General features: G+C 38.2%; 1 protein-coding gene across 1 annotated transcript; it reads left to right on the forward strand.

The window, feature by feature from the left end:
- Positions 1–477: 477 nt before the first annotated feature.
- LOC139715948 (uncharacterized) lies at positions 478–22,010 on the forward strand. Its single transcript, XM_071627498.1, has 6 exons — positions 478–492; positions 5,099–5,631; positions 6,382–6,540; positions 8,748–10,926; positions 21,116–21,492; positions 21,917–22,010. Exons 1-6 carry the CDS (start codon positions 478–480, stop codon positions 22,008–22,010), a joined length of 3,357 nt encoding a protein of 1,118 aa, XP_071483599.1.
- The last annotated feature ends 518 nt before the right edge of the window (positions 22,011–22,528 follow it).

Raw genomic sequence — 22,528 nt, forward strand, 5'->3', positions numbered from 1 at the left:
ATGATTGTTCTGGACATTCATTGACGTGGCGTGATGCTTTTTCCTCCTGTCCCGGTAGCATTCTTTTTTTCTTTAACGGCAGAAATGAAAACACTGCAAGAAAAAAAAAGTCATAACGGGGAACGTCCGCGTAGAAATAATGTTTCCATTTTTAGATACTAAGTACATGCAGAGACTTTTTTTTCCTCATTAGACTGAAGTCCAAGCCTATCTAGACATGTTACAAGAAAGATAGAGAGAAAGAGAGAAGAGAGAAGGAAATTCTGAAAGGGAAAATAAAATACGGTGAACAGGAGACCGACACGGAAATGGCAAAGTCAAAATGTGTATATATTGTTTTGCTTGGACATGTTAGGACCATCACAATCGCAACGCCACACATTCTTCATCATCTCATCTGGCTCGGATAATCTTCTTATCCCCTTTACAAAGAAAGAGTGTTCCTGACTCTCTCCAACAACTTCAAATCCAGTGATAATGGCTCCTACCCAGGTATGTATTCACAGTCGATTACTCCACTTGGTTATTCACGCGTTTATTGCAGTCCAAAAAGAAATTATAAAACAGATAGCACATCTTACTTCTACCGAACTTATTGTGCTTCTTAGAAGCAATTTTTCAGGACAACTTAATTTTCTTTACTTTTTACATCAATTTTACCGAAGATATATGACTTGATTCAAGGGCGTACCGAGGGGGGGGGTGTTTTGGGTGTTCAAACACCCCCCTTTGCCAAAAGGGGGGTGTTTAAGGTGTTCAAACACCTCCCTTGGGCAAAAGGGAGGTGTTTGAGGTATTCAACACTCCTCTTCAGCAATGTTTAGATGTTGACAAATGAAACAAAAGCTGTCTTTACCGCTTTTATTTCCGTTTTGAATTCCGCCTTTCCTTTCTTTTGCGTTCATTTTCTCTCTCTCTCTCTTCCTTGTTTTAATGTTTGTGTGGATGATGATACATTATGGAGTTACCTGATATCATACGCACTAAAGAACTCGTGTACAGTATGTGTTGATACTACGTTACTGCACCGCGCGCGAAGCTGACGCGCAAACCGTAGACATTCCCGATCCCTGCTTTGCTTTCTGACCACAATGTGTTTCTGACCGAATCGCGAAGATACATTGCGCATAATGTTCACCGTTTACCGGTATTATACTGTACGCGGTACCGCAAATTGTGTGTGATGCATAATATCATGTGTGTACAATGCATGCTGCGCTGCAGCCTATTGTAGGCACATTGCATGCTAAGTTAGTAGTATCAACTACGAACAGTGGCGTATCTGGGGGGGGGGGGGGGGCAAGGGGGCACGTGAAAAAAGAAGAAGAAGGAAAAAAAAAAAAAAAAAAAACTCACCCGGACGGGGGGAAGGAGAATGGGGGGAGGGGGGCAGAAAACCAAATCAAACAAGATAAAAACAAAACATGAATTCCATGTTTTGTAACGCTGAAATATAAACATTTTCGGCTCGCTCGCTGCGCCCGCTCGCCAAAATTTATTTAAAAAAGAAAGAAAGAAGAAGAACAAAACGTAATGATGACGTGGAAATATAAAAATTTCGACTCACTCACTCGTAGTAATTTAGAGTATTTTTCCAAGTCCTTAGTTTGTTGGCATAAATCGTTATCTATGAAGCCGTCACTATATCTTGATTAGAATTGTAAGATTTAATAACCAAAAAAATGACAAGAATTCCATGTTTTGTAAGGTGAAATACAAAAATTGTCGGCTCGCTCGCTGCGCTCGCTCGCCAAAATTTATCAAAATTTATCAGATTTTATATCACCCTCAAAAAAAAACTTTTTAGTGCTCGAAAAAGCATATCAAGTGGACTTTTTTTAAAGTCCCTACCGGGATGGGATTGGGGTTGAACACTGTTGGTATAAATCGTTATCTATAAGACCGTCACTATATCTTGATTAGAATTGTCATTCGAAGATTTAATAACCAAAAATGACAAGAATTCCATGTTTTGTAAGCTGAAATACAAAAATTTTCGGCTCGCTCGCTGCACTCGCTCGCCAAAATTCTTCAATATCTATTACATTTAAACACCCTCAAAAGACCCCTTCTAAGTGCTTGAAAAAGCATATCATGTGGACTTTTTTAAAGTCCCTACCGGGATGGGGTTGGACACTGTTGGTATAAATCGTTATCTATAAGGCCGTCACTATGATTAGAATTGTAATTCGAAGATTTAATAACCAAAAATGACAAGAATTCCATGTTATGTATAAAGCTGAAATATAAAAATTTTCGGCTCGCTTGCTGAGCTCGCTCGCCAAAATATATCAAAATTTAGGGTTGCCTATTAAATCACCCTCAAAAGACCCCTCTTAAGTGCTTCAAAAAGCATATCATGAGGACTTTTTTTAAGTCCCTACCGGGATGGGGTTGGGGTTGAACACTTTTTCAGAAATTAGGGGCGCAATTTTCGCGCTTGCCACGGGCGCCGTTTTCCCTAGATACGCCACTGACTACCAAGTACAGTCAGTATAGTAGCCTACTGGAAGCAGCAAGCTCTGGAAGCTCTGGGAGTAGCAAGTTACTTGCTACTCAATGTGATTAGTAATAGCACATGGACTTGGTAATCTTTAGTAATAGTAGATATGAATTTTTTCAATGACTGAAAGTTAAAACTGAAAGATAACTGAGTGTGAGTCTACAAATTGTGGTTGGATGACTTTATTGCGCCTAAAATTCACTAGATATCTAGGTCTAGGAACAGTGGAGTAACTACGGGGGCATGGGGGGCACGTGCCCCCCCCCCCCCCCCCCCAATCCGCTGGTTTTAAAAAAAAGAAAAAAATAAAAAAAATAAAAAAAACCTACGAAAATGGTAATTCAAGGGTTAGTAAACTGCTTTTGAAATCGACATGAAAGGATGGTCAAGAAAAAAAGATATTTTTCTAAGATTTCTTTTAACCATATAATCTAAGAGGTATAACATTGTTCAAAAAGCCCGGAGACGACAAAAGATTGTGATTCAGCGTGATTCCTGGTTGGCAGTTTGAATACAAGCAGGATGTGCGCAGTGTACTCAGAATATCGGAATGGCAAAAAGAGTCGCTGCAATGTTGCGCAATGTGTGATAGGTTGTACACATTTGCTATCAAAGCTTGATCATTGATTTTGCAGTGTTGCTTTACATACTAGTCTATATCAAAATGCCTTGCATTGCCAATAATAAGACTTGACCTTGGCTATTTCCTAACTTTTCCATCTATATGAAACACACACACTCACAAACACAAACAAATTAGGGGATGCTCTATATAAAGTGCAGATTTTGGACATCCTTCTCCCGCTTGGTCACTTCGACGCCCCCTCGCTGGTCATACCTCCCCCAATCATGAACATAAACCGACACCCTTGACTACCAGTGGCGGATCCAGGGGGCGCACCGGGCGCCCCCTCCCTCCAATGCGAAAAAAAAATATACATGTAGCTACAAACGACAGTTTTTGGACGGTAAAATGTCAAAATTTTCAAGCTCGCTCGCTTCGCTCAATCGCATTTAACCGTTATATGCCATTCTCCTGATGTTACTGCCAGTAATTGCCAGCAGTTGCGCCCGGTGCGCCCCCCCCCCCCCCCGAATTTCCAAAGCGAAAAAATATAGCTACAAACAGCAGTTTTGGGACTGTAAAATGTCAAAATTTTCAAGCTCGCTCGCTTCGCTCGCTCGCATTTAATCGTTATGCAATTCTCCTGATGTTGCTGTCAGTAATTGCCAGCAGTTGCGCCCGGTGCGCCCCCTCCCCTTAATTTCTAAAGCGAAAAAATATAGCTACAAACGGCAGTTTGGGGACTGTAAAATGTCAAAATTTTCAAGCTCGCTCGCTTCGCTCGCTCACATTTAATCGTTATGCAATTCTCCTGATGTTGCTATCAGTAATTGCCAGCAGTTGCGCCCGGTGCGCCCCCTCCCCTTAATTTCTAAAGCGAAAAAAATATAGCTACAAACGGCAGTACTTTTGGGGACTGTAAAATGTCAAAATTTTCATGCTCGCTCGCTTCGCTCGCTCGCATATAATCGTCATGCAATTCTCCTGATGTTGCTGTCAGTAATTACCAGCAGCTATTGCGCCCGGTGCGCCCCCTCCCCTTAATTTCTAAAGCGAAAAAATATACATGTAGCTGCAAACGGCAGTTTGGGGACTTAAAATGTCAAAATTTTCAAGCTCGCTCGCTTCGCTCGCTCGCATTTAATCGTTATGCCATTCTCCTGATGTTACTGCCAGCAACTGCCAGCAGTTGCACCCGGTGCAACCCCCTTAATTTCCAAAGCAAATATATATATATATATATATATATATACGTATATTATTACATATACCTACAAACGGCAGTTTGGGGACTGTAAAATGTCAAAATTTTCAAGCTCGCTCGCTCCGCTCGCTCGCATTTAATTGTACAGTTATGCAATTCTGATGTTGCTTCCATGAGGTGCGCCCCCCCCCCAATGTCTTGACCCACGGTACGCCACTGAACACCCCCCTCTAAAAAATCCTGGGTACGCCTATGACTTGATTATCTTAAGAGATTGAAAATGTCAAGAGTATGAGTTGCCGTCTATTGAGCAGCGCACACTCCTTTCTTCTATATTCTTTGTTTTTGCGTCCAAGTTGATCTACTTAATACTGTCGTATTTAGAAACATCAAACAAAGTGATGGAAGACAGAACAATTCCTTTGATTGACAGATTAAAGTGCATTTCTTTTTTAATCGCGGGGAAGATATACTTATCACAGCATGGCAGTGTTACCGTAAAACATTCAAGCTCTCATTTTCTATGTGAATAATAAAATTGTGAGGACAAATATAGTGCAAATAAAGTAAACAAGCGTTATGTATACAAATGTAATTTTCTTCGCATAAAATCAGTTGCATCATGCGGTGGACATGCTTAGAATATCTGTAGAAACTTCACAATTTCATAACTTTTTAGCATTATATACTTCCGCATAGAATAAAACAGGAATGAGCATTGTGTTTTTAGAATGGCGATGACCGTATACGTATTAGGATCGAATATATCATGTTAAAACCCAAACCTTATATCATTTCATTTTGTTGTGTTTTTCCATGCCATCAGATATTCCTCGTAATAGGTAGTATACTCATCGTCACAACTCTAAGTGGAGGGTTTGTTCTCGAGCCTTCTACACTGTCCACCGTCATCAACACTGAGACTGAATGGCAAGGCATGATGGGAACAGGTGTACCTGATGACGTCACTCTAACGAATTTTTCCATGGATGGCACAAAACCAGGGGAAGGTCTTTCTGATCTCGAGTTCCTGAGGATAGATGACGTCACTGAAGAGGCTAATGGGACAACGGCCGAAGGAGTCCTCCGTCTCACCCGAAGATCAGTCTGCGTGTCGCCGAGCGATTCCGAACTTCATCTTCGGCTGGCCCTGTTGCGTAGTGGCCAAGCCTGGGAATCTTCTACGACGAGTCCGACAGATCCTGCCGAATTTCTCAGAACGACCGGATACGTGACATACTGGGGCCAAGTCGAGTGTTCGGTCGCACCTTCGGCCCTTCACGAAGAGTTTCCTCTAAATTCCCTCGAAGGTCGAGCTACGTGTCCATGGAGGGTAGTCATCGACTCGAACATCGACAGGTTTGTATTGCTTGGATAGATTTTGAATGATTTTAATGAATTTGAAAACAGAGCACTTTCTATGTTTGTCCCTCACTATTGAATCTGCTTAGGAGTAAATTGCATAATGCATAATTGCATTTGAAGCATAATTGAATTTTCTCACCTTGATCAATGTTAGGATACTAAAATTTAATGATCTTTTAAAGAAAAAAAAAACCCTCATTTATACGACCTTGGTGCATATGAATTAGAAATGAAAAACATCTAGAGATGGATTAAAAATAGGATGAAGGTTTGATCGCAAAGTAGGTTATACTCAATTTTTGAATCATTTAATAGTTTAACAATAGATGAACTTAATCCAGCACAATACAATCTTTCCAATGATGAATCACTTGCGTAACAAGGAATACTCTGGAAGAATATCGCATAATCATTCTCTTCTTATATTTCACGTTTTAGCAGGTTAAATCGCAAATATTTCAAATCAAGAGGAATTGAGCTAAGCCTTTTTAAAAGGTTTTTTTTTTTACACTAAGTCCATTAAGTGTCTACTCCTCTACCTTTTGGAGATTTGCCAAACTCGACAATTCCATCCGCCTGTACACAAATTAATAGTGTGCTGAAGCTGCAATTAGAAGAGCAAGAGGTTTACCTATTGAAAACCTGTGATTTTAAACTAGTTGTTTGTATAAATGTTGACATCATTTTGAAGAGTCGACCCGAAACTCGGTTACTCACTTGCGATATCTCGCTGATATTACACAGATACCCAGTCGACATTCCATACGCCCAGTGCGCTTGCCAAAGATGTGCCTCGCTGAACGGAAACTCCTTCGACTTGCTGAACGAGTGTCGACCCGTGATCACACATGTCAAAGTTCTGCGCCGAAATGGATCAACCTGTGGGCCGTCCGGAGAATACATGTAAGTATTGTTCAATCAAAATTCTTCGATTGTTTTTTAGGTATTATTTTGGATGAAAATATTGACTGGCGTGAACACGTAGAAAATGTATGTTGCTAGGTTTGTAGATGTTTTAAATCGTTTGAAGTTTGAATTACCATCCTTTGTTTTATTTTCTCTTTACAATTCTTTCATTTTACCTCATTTGTTGTATTGCAATGTTATAATGGGCAAACACTTTTAATTCCAAACTAAAGCAATTAGTCATATTGAAAAATCTCCACATTGAGCTCACACCTCACTTTCCCAAGTTCAAAATACATGTGTTGAAATATCCTTCCGGGGAAAATGTTAACTTAATTAGCATAGTCTTCATTAATGTTGTGTAATGAGGCAGATATGTATTGGCTTGATTAGGTTGATCAAGATAGCTTTTTCATAGAGTCATGTAGAATTTTATGTCATTTCTCTTTAATACATGGTGTGATTTGAAGAAAAAAAAACCACCCAAATATGTTTTTAAGTTTCAGTTTCAGTAAGTTTTATTTCTCCACTTGTACATAACGGAAGAAAAGTATAACAATATCGAACATATTATTTACAAGTCATGAAAATATAAACAAAATGCCGCATCACAAATACATAATCATGTAAAATAATACATAGATATCATTTCAGATCTTTAAGTATACATGTTGTACTGTATGTAGGGGGGAATGATTTAGCAGCACAAGAGAGAAGAATACAGCTGCTTATTTTAGTCCATATTAATTTCGTTGTTAACATGAACCTGATATTGAATGAAATTGAAATAAAGAATATCATAACACAAAAAAGTTCTTCTCAAAAGTTAAGGAGTAATCTCCTTCTCTTTGTAAAGCAATCGGCGTTATACAGTAGCTGTAGAATGGAATAATGTTTTTTATGCTTTATTTGAATTCATTATGCTATGGCCGTTTTCTGTTGAACTTTGTAGTTTTATGATAAACTATTGTTGATAATGTAGAGTATATTATCATTGAAGCTGTTCTATGTAAATGTCATTTACAGATATACCCTATTTACATGAAAAAGAACATGTCATGCAGGGACATGAACACTTATAACTTGTTTGCGAAACAACAGTCTGTCCATCACCATAACGTTGCACACAGAAATGAAAAGATGATTTTGAAACATTTTTTCCCGCTATTTTCTCTCTCTCTTCTAATACATCTTCTTCCTGTGTAGGTATGAACCAGCCGTGGAACCCGTACCAGTCGCCTGCGCATGTGTCAGACCACGAATATCCAGTGGCGGAATGAACTAGATGGATTTTTTTTTTTTTTTCATCTTAATATCGCTGAACTTTTTAAGTTCCATACAGTCACATTCTCAGTCAGAGAAAAGATTTAATTCCGAGGCGCCATTTTGGACTTTTGGAATAATGTAAGCACGTTGAGTGCTATTTTCCTTATATCACAATCTGTAATAGGAGTAAATACTTAGTGTAATATTGTTGACACATAACTTAGTCAATACTAGTAACTCCTATTGGAGATAAGATAAAATCATCATTACAGTGTATACAACTGATACTACACAATTTGCATAGTACACTGTAAAATATTACTTTACATTCATACAACACTTTGATGTATGATACTTATTATACGATGCTTTGCTCTGTAATAGTGATTATCATAATTCATCGATTTCACATTTCTACACCGTCATGGTATATTACCAGCATTTTCCTATTGATATTGATACTAGACAGTCATCAGACTATTGTTTGTCAGAATATGACCTTCGTTAATATAGAAGCTATTAGTGGAAAAGTGAACAAAGTAAATGGAATTTCATAAGTTACTACAAAACTTTAAGAAAAACTATGTATATAATTTATCGATGTAGATTTTGATTCATCCAGGTAGTATGCTAAAAGCGTGTAAATTAAATCTGTTCGACTGGACTTACTTGTGAAAATCACGGAGAAAACAGTTTCGTGACTCGTCCGAGTCACTTCTTCAGCTCTGTCTGGCTGGCGAGCATTCACCCGTGGAGGGTGAATGGGCGATGTTACTGCCTTTATTGTCTGTACGTCGAGGAATTTTCCGGACTCATTTCGGCAAGGATTGCCTATCGCTTGTGCGAGATTATGAAAAGACGTCGAGGAAAGTAGCCGACTATCGTAACCATCTCCGGTTTAATCTACGCTGCCTACATTCGGACATCATACCGCGCAGCCTATGGATTAGACCGCCAGTGAAAGGATTTCGCGCCAACAGCATCGTTCACAAAGCACAGCGTGGATTCGAGAGAGTTTCGGAGTTCACACAAAACATACAACTTAGCCAACATGACCGCTCCAAAGTTCGTCAACAACGTAAATACACCCGACTTCTAACTCAGCAAGGCGGGGCGCAACTCTCAGCAGACTCCGACACAAACTGGAGGAATCGTAAGTCGAACCGTGATTCTCATTCTCAGACAGACGTGTGGGTGAAAAATTTATCAGATAAACAGCTTAATAAATCAGAAATCGCAGTGTTAGCTCGGGGCTTAAATTTTGCAGTCTCTCCCGACTCCGTGCCGTACGTAGACTACATAACTGCAACGGAATCGGCCATTAGATCTAACAAGGTCGACCAGACTACAGCCGAGGAAGTGAGAGCTAAGGTAACGGCTTGTCTTTCTAGCGCCAAGCCTCCAGCATCTAATATATCCAAAGAGGAAAAGAAGGCCCTTCATCAACTTTCAAAGGGTAAGGATATTGTCATTTTACCAGCAGACAAAGGTAGATGTACCGTGGTTTTGAATAAGACTGACTATGATAAGAAAGTTAACAGTCTCTTGAGCGACAACAGCACCTATGAACGGCTCAAACGAGATCCGTCAGCAGCCTTCAAGAAGAGAGCACTTGAATGCCTACAACAACTAGAGAAGGGGGGTCACATAGACAAACCACTGTACTACAGTCTCTACCCTGGGGATGACATCCCAGCCTTCTATGGTCTCCCAAAGATCCACAAGACGGATACACCCCTCAGACCCATCGTCAGCAGTATCAATAGTGTCACCTACAACATCGCCAAACAACTAACATCCGTCTTGAGCCCATTAGTTGGTTTGTCGGACCATCACATCCAGAACTCGGGGGACTTCATCGAGAAAGTGCGGGACATTAAGGTTGAGGAGAATGAGACCATTGCCTCCTTTGATGTGTCCGCACTGTTCACGAGTGTACCTCCTGACAAAGCTATTGAAGTAGTAAGGGAACGCCTGAGCAGTGACACCAGCTTACATCAAAGGACCAAACTGAGCCCAGAACAAATTTGCCAGCTGTTAGAACTGTGTCTTTCCACAACGTATTTTGTGTACAATGGCGCCTTCTTCAAACAGAAGCATGGCTGCGCCATGGGCTCACCCATATCTCCAGTCATAGCCAACCTGTACATGGAACACTTTGAAACATCAGCTCTAGACTCATTTAATGGAACAGGGCCCTCCCACTGGTACAGGTACGTTGACGATACATGGGTCAAGATACAGTCTACCGAACTGGACAGTTTCTTTCAGCACATTAACAACTGTGATCCGTTCATTAAGTTCACCGTGGAGAACATCAGGGACAACAGTCTCCCTTTCTTGGATTGCTTGATCACGGTCAACAAGGACGGCACCTTATGTTCTTCAGTTTATCGCAAACCCACACACACAGACCAGTACTTGTTGTTCGACTCCCACCACCCACTTATTCACAAACTTGGAGTTGTAAGAACTCTGTTTCACAGAGCATCCTACCTCCCTTCCTCTGAAGAGACAAAGGAAAAGGAACATCAACACCTACGAACCGTCCTGAAAAACTGTGGTTACAAACACTGGAGCATTGAGAAAGCCCTTCACCCTCGAAAACGGGACGTCAGAGACAGGGCTTCCAGTAGCACAACCCAGCAACGAGGCAGAGGGGTTTCAGTCCCATACTGCCAAGGACTGTCGGAGAAAATCCAACGGATTTTCAGCTTCTACCGAATTCCTGTATATTTCAAGCCGACCAACACTCTTCGACAGAGACTAGTTCATCCTAAAGACAAAATCCCAAAACACAAACGGAACAATGTAATTTACAGGATAAAGTGTCAGGGAAAAGACTGCAAAGAAAACTACATCGGCGAAACCAAACAACCTCTCCACAAACGTCTCTACCAACATCGTAGATCCGGCTCAGCTGGGAACGAGTCGGCCGTGTTCACCCACCTGAAGAACACGGGGCACCATTTTGAAGACAAAGAGGTCGACATCATTGACAAGGAAACCAGATGGTTTGAAAGAGGAGTCCGTGAAGCTGTGTATGTGAATGCGGAAAATCCTTCACTCAACAGGGGAGGGGGACTCCGACACAACCTTTCACCAACATACAAGTCGGTGATCCGGAAAATTCCTCGACGTACAGACAATAAAGGCAGTAACATCGCCCATTCACCCTCCACGGGTGAATGCTCGCCAGCCAGACAGAGCTGAAGAAGTGACTCGGACGAGTCACGAAACTGTTTTCTCCGTGATTTTCACAAGTAAGTCCAGTCGAACAGATTTAATTTACACGCTTTTATGTATATAATTGTTATTCATATGTACGAATGTACCTTAAAATCGCATTCATATAGTCATGTTTACATAATATTCTCACAAAAAATGTTTCAGGGCAATCCAAGGCGTTTTGCTTATAGGCTAGTACTTTTACTTAGAAGAACCACAAAAATGGTGTGAATAAAACCACCTGATAATAGACTAAATATCTCTGGATTAAAGCTCAGTCATCGGAGTTTGATGTGAAATTCATAGCCATCCATAAAGAGGGATAGCGTTGTAACTAGGAGTTTACAAGTTAGTTTATTCGTACAACACAATGTTTCAGGTTGATATCGTTTGCTCACTTTTCCAGTCAGTTTAGATATATGGCTAACCACTCTATTGGATCGTTGCCATCTTATCTGATGTCTGTGGATTTTTTTTTTTGTCTAATGATAAGATAAAATCAAATGAACTGAGACAATATTAAGAGAATACTGAACTGTTCTCCAGAATTATTCGCATAAAAAGTAATTTCATTGCTTACGAAATATTTATATTTACGGTTGCTTTAAAGGGGTAATATAGTATTTGTTGAGAAGAGGAATAGGAATTTACCTTTTTGCGACATACTAAGAAACCACTTTATAAAATGCTAAAAGAGCTGACGATTCTTAGAAGATCTCAATGTATGGTGAAAATTGGTCGTGAAATAGCTGAGATATCCAAAACAAAGTAAACAAAAAAGCTATGTTAATAAAAGCTGGATCCCACCTTTCATTGATATCCCTCTTCTTGGCTATTTCAGCTATTTCAAGATCAATTTTAGTGAATAAAACTTTGAATCCCGCTTAGAATTACATGCTCTTTCTTATTCCATAAGAGATTTCTTCTCATTTTCTCGAAAAAAAAAATCATCATTAAAAAAATGTTGGAAACCTGGAGCCCAATCTCAAACGAAACACTGCCATCCCTGTAACTTCTGCAGTTGTTCATGGCAACGCAATCATTGCAATTTTTCTCCGAAGTCATTGGAAATGTAAACTTTTCCACTGCGTTCTCATGCAGTTGAGTTGCTATTCTAATTGACATTATTTTCATTTTGGGTATTTCAATGTAGCACTGGAATATTATTGTCACATCAGAATACATTAATCAACATGTAAACAAAAAAGATCGAAGTAAAATGGATGTAAGGTACCCTTTCCTTAAAAAGACTCTTCTTAAAGTGACTGCATTGAAATGTTGATTTCAGAGAAATATGATTGCGAAAGAACTTTTAATTGAAGAAATTCCCCTGTCAAAATGTGTTGCATTCGAATGATGGAATAAATATTCATTTTTATAGAGCATGCCATTTTCATAAATTGTGTGTTATAATGTCAGTGATTTGTTATTTCATTAAAGCATGAATTCACTAGCAAAGTGAGTAATGTGTTGCCTGTGTCAGTATCTCATTTGAATGGTGTTGCTACAATATGATTACGCGTAATTTCTTGAGTATTCTCATGGTCGGACATCCGGGTATTTTGCGTGTCACGGGGTCATGGATAGCGGTGGAGTGAAAACAAACAGTCGCGTGAGCCTGGAGGGGTAACGCTGTACGTGTTTTCTGCCGGGGCGCCCCGCGAGCACAAGCTGTACTACTGTAGCTGTGCGGGCAACAGGATTAGGCCCTAGACTAGGCCTACCCTAAATTAGGCCCTACCTTAAGCCTACTACAGTACTAACGTTATATAGGCCTATAAGACCTACCTGAAGTTTCTATGAGGTACTAAGTAAACGTAGATATCGGGGTATAAAGGGCCTACTCAATGAGGTTCTACAGCACATCTGGCCATTTTCGGGTCGTTGATCCAGAGTCCTGCCGCGATTTCATACGGGCACAGGTCCAGTCCGACTGCCTTCAACTTGGCAAAATACCGGGATCCGACCGATCGATCGACAGGATCCAGATTTTTAGAATATTGCTGGCAAGACATGATGTATGTATCTCATGAATAAATGACAAAATGAATACTAGTAATGAAAAACAGTCCCCATGTCTGCGTAGAGTTGCACATAAAACGCGTCGCACATGCAGGTACAGCATGCAGTATGCGCATTATGCATAGCATATGCAGGCTTAGCGCGTGCAAGCTGTTTGTTTTCACTCCAGTCAACCGGAAGTGACGTGTAGCCGACCGCAAGAATAGAAATGTCATTATGTGCATGTTTATTCTTGTATGCAAATGTATTCGAACAATGTCGAATGCGATCATGCAGATCTCTGGAACATTTCACACGTACGTTCGCCTACTCAGTCTTTGCTAGGCTATCAGGTAAAAGGATTCACATGCAATTGTGTAGTTTTCTTGTTGTTGGAGTTCTTATGCAATATTTCATGATAAAAGTTGACGCTTTCTTGTCTGCGATTACCATTAAAACAAAGAAAGCAATACACTTTAGAAATAAATGGTAAATAAACATTTTAAATGCTATCACTCGTCCACACGTTTTATGCGTTTTCCTCTTTTAAAATGGTAGTTCAACATTCTAACTCTTCATTCTTAATTAAAGATTGGAGAAATGACTATATTCAAATGTTTGCTCAGGTGTCATTGAAGTCTGGCAACTAGATTTGATTTTGTCACATATACAAAGATACAATCCAGAGCAAAGGTGAGAAAATAGAAAAAAAAAACCGAAAAACAAAACGCTAAGACAAACATGCACACGTGCAAGGTACAACTGAAGAGTTTGTTCGCAAAAACCGATAAGTCCATTTTTGAAGATTTTGAAGTACGGTCGCTGTCATAAAGTACAAAATAATACCTTTCAAATTATATATTGGTCACTACATATAAAGGTACATTTTTGAAGTTATGGTCAACAGACTCAAAAATTTTCTTATTATTCTCTTTATTTTTCTTGACCTTTAATCGCAAATATCTCCATTTGGCAAATATGGACTTATCGGTTTTTGCAAACAAACTCTTCAAATACTTCGCGCATGTTTCCATCCACTGACGAATTGGAATCATCAATACTTGAGCGACATTCGTTGCAGAATTGATCCTCTGATCGTGATATAATTGCCAAATGTGTTGTCTATTTAGCAGCGAACAGACTGAGAAACTCTAAACCAAAACAAATATTTGTAATTCACATTAAAAACAACAACAACGAAAACAACGAAAACTTGAAAATGTTGTCAAAACTGACCAATCAGATGGGCAGCTCTATGGTTTATTAGGGGTAAATCAACATATCTTACATACGAGTATTCATTCCTTCCTTCATTCATTCATTCATTCATTCATTCACTCATTCATTCATTCATTTATTTCCATATCAGAACATAGCATTTACAAAAATCAAAATGCAATTGCCTTGGTATAATTTATACATTTGGAATGGAGTGATCATAGAAAGCACACAAGAGGCTCGTTGGAAATGACCCCGTCAACAATTATTACATTTCAACAGAACATTTATTATAAAAATTCAATTGATAAGGCAAAGGGGAAATATACAATAAATATTAGATTATTGTTCAGAATTTTGCCCTTGGAAACGCAGAATATGTAGGGCCTACCCAATGATTGTTACCAGTAAAGGAATGACAAGTTATGCGTATGATATAAAGAAGTCAAGGTCTATTATCAGGCATGAACTAAATGATTTATGCAAGATATTGAATGAACAGCTTCCCCTTGGCAAAGTAAGAAAGCTTGCCAAAAAGAGACCAAAGATGGCAAAAGTTCATATTGCTGAATTACATTTCAAGGAAATCAAGATTATAGGTTAGCTTCTTGATCTTAAATTTCATTTCTGTAGCTTTTTTGTGCAGATTACAAAAAATAGGCAAGATATTTTGCGTCGTTTGGATATTTTCTTTTTCCTCAATTCCATTCCTGCAATAAAATTGTAACACATAGATAATACCTATTCCAGCTGTGCAAAAATAAATGATGTAATTATTCAATGTGTATTACCTGTACTATCTGTTAATGTAATTTTATAGACTTGAAGTCAGTTTGATTGAATAATGTCCATCTGACCCAAAAATATTTGTGCTACATAACTCAACAATACACAACAAAACAGCGTATTTCGAAATTCCCTCCTTGATTAAGTACGATATGAGTCATGCAAATTAGATTATTTTTTTTCTTTACACATTTTTATGAAAATTTACAAGAACAATAAAAACTTAATTAATTTTTCCCTTTTGATGTACCGGTACTCAAGAATCACACCAATTGACATATTTCGTCCATGTGAATTTGTACACTCTACTTATCATATGTGACCGTGCATCACAAAACGAACAAAAAGTTGCACACACTAATTGTGTGTGAGAGCTGAAAATATGTGAAATAGGTCAACCTAGCCTATCTTGATTTTTTCGTATTTTAAGAGAGAGCGAGTCTTCTTCTACATCATACTAAAGTTTGGAATCATAAAAAGAAAAGGAAGTTGGGTTATTAGCAGTTTTTCTGGAACACATTTTAATGGAATAGTGTGGATTAGGTGTTTCTGAAAGAGTCTTCTTTTCATTTCTTAAAAACCATTTTCATGTTCATCGCTTTAAACTCCGATAACTTTAGAAGGGACAAAGCTACTGCTTTGAAAGTTTGCATTGATCACCAACAGAATGTGTTAGTAAAGCATGCACAATTTCAGCTTAATTTGTTAATCCCTTCGTTCTTGTTGCTCTGGTTGTTATCGACCTGTTATTTGTTCCATTTATCGCACAGCTAGCGCGGCTTGGGAAAGATTAAACTCTTGAATAGAACCTGTTTTTCAAAGCCTCTTTTCTCAGTTTACACTTATCCAGGATGTGTACTTTCGTTTTGATATTTAGATAGGTAAGGAGAGTCCATATGAATTGAGTTATATATCATTGAAAAGCTTAGAGTCTGCTCTTTCAGAATCTGACCTTAACTGAAAAGCCATCTCTGGCGATTTTTTGTTCGTTTTGTGGTGCAGGGTCACAATCTTTTCAATATGCTGAATATGGATAAACTGATTTGGATAGATTTTTAAATTAAGTAGTTACTTATTTGCAGGGTTACGGAGTGTATCTTTGGGTGTTGTTTTCTTTTGAGCAAACAACTTTTGAGCGAAAAATGTTTTTAATGTAGTATTCACTACTTTCCCATTTTTTGAATAGGTCAAGAAAGGAAACTTATTTCCTTCTCGTTAAATTGTTCTTAAGATGTAGTTATCTCGAACAAACGAATCTGGAAGGGAATGGAGTTGAAATCATCTGCTGTGTAAATGCCTAAGTATAACTTTAATGTGTTTTGCTATGTATAGCAACTGGGATATTGCATTATTAGAGGATTTCGCCCACATGTGTTATCTTTGATATTACAGACAGTAAATGATGCCTTTGTAAGAGATCACGTGGTAAACACGAGACACAATATTCAATCATGTCAATGATCAGAGAACTGACTTCATCTCATTGTAAACCATTGCAAAATCCTTGCGGAATCATCAGGACCAATCATTACTTGTTTTATTTAACACCTCTGACGTACAAAACTGGACATAATCTGTTATAGCTGTCTGCGTAGGCGCTACGACAACAATGATAAGGATGAAAGAAAGATCCAAGCAAAAAGACTTTAAGAGTAAAATAGTCCCAAATACTTATGACGTCATCCGGCTCCAGTGAAAACTCCTCGATGGCATTTACATCCTCGAAAGCAAGTAAGGTCAATGGTAGTATATATATATATATATGAAAATATGTATATATATAAAATATATACATAAATTAAGGAGCTGGGTAGACAGAATAAAGAGTTTTGCAATATGAATTTTTCCCCTCATAATTAATAGGAGTTAAATCCTGATTTCGGAATTTCTCAATGAGCTCCTTAAGAGGCCAAAATCTAGTGATGTTTACATGTCTATACTCGACACGCAGGGAAATACGCGGGAAATTGCTGAACAAGGAAGCCGCCTAGTCGAAATAGACAAGAAACGACTCTGGCAGAGAATGTGATGCCGTAAAAATGGTAACATCATTATCGTTTTGTTTGAGAGAGAGCGAGAGAGAGAGAGAGAGAGAGAGAGAGAGAGATCTCGGCCGAAACACTCTTTAGAGATGGCTGTCTGATATTTGAATGATTACTTCTGGTATTCCCGATTGTAATCACAGATGAGAAAAAAAAAAATCCGTGTCCTTTATATTCCATTGTCAGCAAAACGGATGAGTGGGAAACTCGTTTACAGCTGTGATGTTGTAAAAAAAAAAATGTACAATGGACACATACGCATGAACAAAATGTTCCAAGTAAGAAATAATGTCGTATTTACAGATAAAAGAATACTCAATCTGTGCTCTCAGTGGCTATACTAATGAGCTATCTGGTATTGTGGTAACTGTTACTGTCTTTCTATAACCCAGCCACCCCCGCCCCCCCCCCCCCCCAAGCAAACAAACTACGTGACACAAACAAAAAACAAACAAAAAGGCACGGTTATTACATCATTCAACTTTTGTGTAAAAAAAAAAAACGACCTCGCAATGGTGCTCAGCTGGTGCTCAGCAAGCCGATAATACTATAGAAAACGCACCTTTAATAGGCTACAGCTTTCTTGGCGCTGTGCAATGTACTCTGAATAAATACATAAGTCAAAACATGATAAACAAAGCTAACAAAAAGATGAATAACAAGATGAAAGTGATCTTAAAGAGAAGAAAAAACACAACAACAATCATCGTTGACTACATTATTCTAAGTTTGTTGTGAAAATCAGAAAGGGATGAACTACAAATAATTAAGTCATCCACAAGAATATTGAAGAAAAGTCATTTATTTCTGTATGTCTCAAGAATAATGTCCCTCTTTGGACTCCCCTCTCTACTTTAATTCTACTTTTTGAGATTATTGCATTTTACCACAAAACATAACCGAAAGCTACATTCACCACAGGAGAAAAGTCACTACTGCCATCCGATGACAAAGGAATAATAATTGTGAATTTGTACTGTGCAGTTTCTATCAATCATGAAATATATACTCAACTGCGCATAACAGTATGATATTAAAAAAAAAAAAAACCTTCAGAACAAATACATTAGTGAAAAAGTAATACAAGCTAATTCTTAACTGGAAATCTTACAACGTAATGAAATTATGAAATTAAAGGAGTGATAATTAGATAATCAATCATAATTTTTAAAGATATCTGACATCTGGAAAACATGCAGAGATGTATTAAAACGTGACGATAGGAAACTATAGATGTGTTTTAAGAAGATTTTTGAAAATGTCGATTGATGATGTATGTCTGATTGAGAGACAGAGGTTATTCCAGAGACTTGGTGCAACACTAGGAAAAGGAATCAACTCTTAAGAATGAGTTTCTTAGTAAACGAAGAAAAATGTTCTTGTTTCATGAGACAATTTGTAGAATTGTTTTCTTTTGATATGTCTATATTTCAAAAAAGTTGAGGTCATGAGAACTCAATTTCCTCACCATCATTACATCGTGGAAACAAATTAAGAAAACTGAGAAAAATACATTTTGATAAAATTCAAAGTTGCGTTTTTTTGTCATGGGAAGACAGACTAGTTTTCACCTGCCCATTCCAAGAAAAAAAAAAAACACGAATTATACCATACCTTGCAAATAAAGTTAATACTTAAAATATCACCATTGATCAGCGATTTCTATGTGCTGACTCTTCGGCGGGCGGCATTTGCACGCCACACCCACCCACACCCACTTTTAATTGAGGGCACCCGTAGTAAAGTGTTACGTTTTTACTCTCTCCATTTTGTTCCGAAAGGAAAAGTACGATCCGCATGATAACATGCTATCGAGGTTCATCATTTGTATTAATAGCATACTGATGCCAAACATTGATATGAGACCTACATTTAGACATTTGGAGCACATTTATTTAAATCTTGGGAGCACAGTCCTTTCCTTTCATCAAATATTTGAATAACAGCTAAACATTTACGTTTTATGTCGAAATTGCGGAGTGGTGAATCACGCGTTGAAATATTTTCACTTTCGCCTTATAAAAGTACGCTCGATAACTGACGCAAGTGATGAAATTACTCTTCAAGTACCCTTGTCCGTAATAAAACTACGATAATCACTACTTCAATCAATTAATTGCCATCTCTTTAAAGCAATTATTTTTCACAGTCAACAATATCAGTATCAATATCAGTAATTATCAAGAAGTTTTGGCAAGGACTGTAAGCTGTTACCAGTGGTATGGTCCTGAGCAAGCCACTTTCGTTAAGAGTCTTCTTATTATAAAGAGATGGATCTTTATATAAATCAATAATTCGCCTTTGTTGGTCAGAACTGCTGGACAGAACACACGATTCGCGGGAGAAGAGAATTTAAAATTGTGCTTTAAATTGTATTTCTCTTGAATTAATTAATCTTTTAAGTAAAGTTGCTGTGGCTGACACTTTTCTTGCATGATAGTGTTGCATTGACCATCATCACCTGAAGTGATGTCCACAGTCCAGGTGAGTACATGATTATAACCTATGAAAAGAAAATGATAAAGAATGATTTAAAAATTGATAATAATGATATTTTCTTTAAATAACATGAAATAATTAAACCTATTCAAGAGTATTTTTCTTTTAAACTGAATGCAAAATATACATCTAAATTGGTCATATATTCTTTCAAATTGCCCAAAGTACATACACTGCAGCCCTTTCGTACTTACTTGAAAGTGAAGTCGTTTGTTCCCCTTCATTTTTTTTTTCATTTTTTATGGCAGTGTGAAACAATTAAGGAAAGTTCTTGTCTGTTCTTCATTATGTGACATTTCATATCTTCTGACGAATATATAAAAACACACACACACACACACGCACACACACACACACACACATATATATATATATATATATATATATATATATATGTGACAGTGCACCTCAAAACAAACAAAAAGTCGCCAGGCATGAATTTTTAGTTTAGACCATTTTCTGAAAGAGCAGACTTTAAGCATTACAATGATATATAACTCAAGTCAAATGGACTCTCCTAACCTATCTAAATATTGGAAAGAAAGCACAAACTCAGGAAAAGTGTGAACTGAGAAAAGAGGCTCTGAAGTACAGTGTCTATTGAAGCGCTTAATCTTTACCAAACCGTGCTGGCCGTGGTATGAATGGGACAAAAAAACAGGAAGTAAACCACCAGAGTAACAACAATGAAGGGATTATCAGATTAAACTGAAATTAAGCATGCCTCATTAACACATTCTGTCCATAATAAATGCCAACTTTTAAAGCACTAGCACTATCCTTTCAAAAGTTATTAGAGTTGAAAGTGAAGAGTGTGGACAAGGTTTTTCAGAAATGAAAAAGGGATTCTAAAGACACACCTAATCACACTATCTACCCAATATGTTCGAGATAAACTGCTAAAAAAAACACACTTTCCTGCCCGTTTTATGATACCAAATTTTAGCATAATGTAAAAGAAGACCCGCTCTTTCAGAAAATATGAAAAAGTCAAGTTCGGCTAGGTTGACCCGTTTAACTTATTTTCAGTCCTCCCGCAAAATCAGTGTGTGCGACTTTATGTTCGTTTTGAGGTGCACGGTCACATATAATCATATATACGTACATGTGCGTAAATATATAGGTATACCTGTTTCTTGTTTTGTATTGGTGCAATTTGTCGGCTCGTAGATCATTTAGATATGTATGTGTAATTATCCCGTACCGAAAATCGGTTTCAGTCGAATCTCCATTTGCATATGCATTAATTTATGATGCACTTTTTTTCTATAGCACAAGTGAAACGAACTTAGCAACATTGGACACAAACTCAAAAGAAAACTTCTCATCTTCTCGTATAAACGCTGCCAGCCTTGAGACAAAGATCTCTCAATTTTTCATTAAGAATATGACTCATTAAGAAGTTTTTAAAATGTTTCATCGTAGACGAAGCTTTCATAGGCCTGTAGTCGCATATTATTTTTGCATTATTGTTATCATGTTCCTACCAACTCACGAAAATAGGTCTATATCTGCTTATTTATTTTGAACAGAATTTGAGTTTGATAAGCTTCCTGGGCTTATTCCACGTCCTCGTTTACGCTCCTGCTGGAGGTGATGCAGTTCCCAACAACGTTAGCTCCTTTGCGAAGAGGGGAACAGAATGTGTCGATCCAGACGAATCTTCACTACGCATCATGCTAGAGGCCGATCTCGCCGAACACCCGAACGTCTACGATCACTCCCGGATGGCCTTCTCGGCAACCTTCGGGTCAACGAACGAAGCGATTCTCCTCGAGACGTCCAACTTTACGACCCACCGCCATGCACTGAACCAGTGTCCGAGGTACTTCCTGAGCACACTCGATACATCCATGGAGGAGCGCACGCTGTGTCCATGGCGTTACGTCATCAATAACAACCCTGCTAGGTAGGTCAGCAATAGCAATCGAAAATTCACTCAGTCAAAACAGATAGAATCAAACCCATTTTAGAATTTGATAAAGAGAAAACTTCACGTATATAAGTATTACATACGAACGCGAGTTCCATTTATTTACATGTAATATTTTGTGGATGAGCGCGTTTAGACGGACGCGTTGAAAAGATTGGAAAAAAATGAATTCTGAGTATTCCAACAAAGAGCAAAAATAAACAGTGCAGAAAAGAAAAATTTAGAGGAAAGCAATCTGAAACGAAACACAAATAAAGCCGAGGGGAAAGAAGTCCAGGAATCACTTGGCCTACTTAAAAAATCGAAAAAACAAAGACAAAACAAAACAAATAAAAAGTGGTTACTTCAGATCACGTAATTTCCTTTAAACTAATCGTGATTATTTTCTTTTCTACCACAGGTTGCCGCGGGACATCCCGTACGCTCAGTGCGAGTGTTGGGAATGCATCAACCCTCAGAGAGGAGACATTTCCCGGGATCTCGACTTCTGTTGACCGGTGATTCACGAGATACTCGTTGCAAAGCGCACAGGGGAGTGTGAGAATGGATTGTACACGTGAGTATTAGCTGAACACGTGTTGATCGTACACAGCTGTCTAGCTCTGTAATCAGAAAGTCTTTGGATCAAATTCTTTGACTCGGGGTATAGTTGATTGGTATTACCGCAACTGCCAGGGCGTTATACCCGTAGCGCTTTGAGACAATGACAGTAACAAAATTAGGTTTAAAGAATGTCGGATGAGCTGACCAATCTTGCTGTAGAACATGTTTCCTATAAACACCTGTCTAAATGTACTAAGGACTGTCAGGCTACAGCGTCACTTTTCTCACCACTTTCAACATTCTCTAAAAAGAAACCAGGCCGACGTAATGCGAAGTCATTGTAAACTCTAATTTCAAGTCAGATTAGTATTTGTCTGTTTCTTTATTCTTTTTTGTTTATTAGCTGATTGTAATTCAGTTTTTGATTCTTATTTCTAAGTTCCTACTTTCCAACAAAAAAAAAACCCAC

The sequence above is a fragment of the Diadema antillarum genome, unplaced genomic scaffold, assembly GCF_040938485.1.
Source record: "Diadema antillarum isolate AM-2024a unplaced genomic scaffold, OU_Dant_1.0 scf00000057, whole genome shotgun sequence".
Classification (NCBI taxonomy): Eukaryota; Metazoa; Echinodermata; class Echinoidea; order Diadematoida; family Diadematidae; genus Diadema; species Diadema antillarum.

Bases quoted from the DNA above. Each gene is read 5' to 3' on its own strand.
- LOC139715948 (XM_071627498.1), top strand. The intron at 5,632-6,381 runs GTTTGTATTGCT...GATATTACACAG, and splicing joins ATCGACTCGAACATCGACAG to ATACCCAGTCGACATTCCAT. The intron at 21,493-21,916 runs GTAGGTCAGCAA...TTTCTACCACAG, and splicing joins ATCAATAACAACCCTGCTAG to GTTGCCGCGGGACATCCCGT.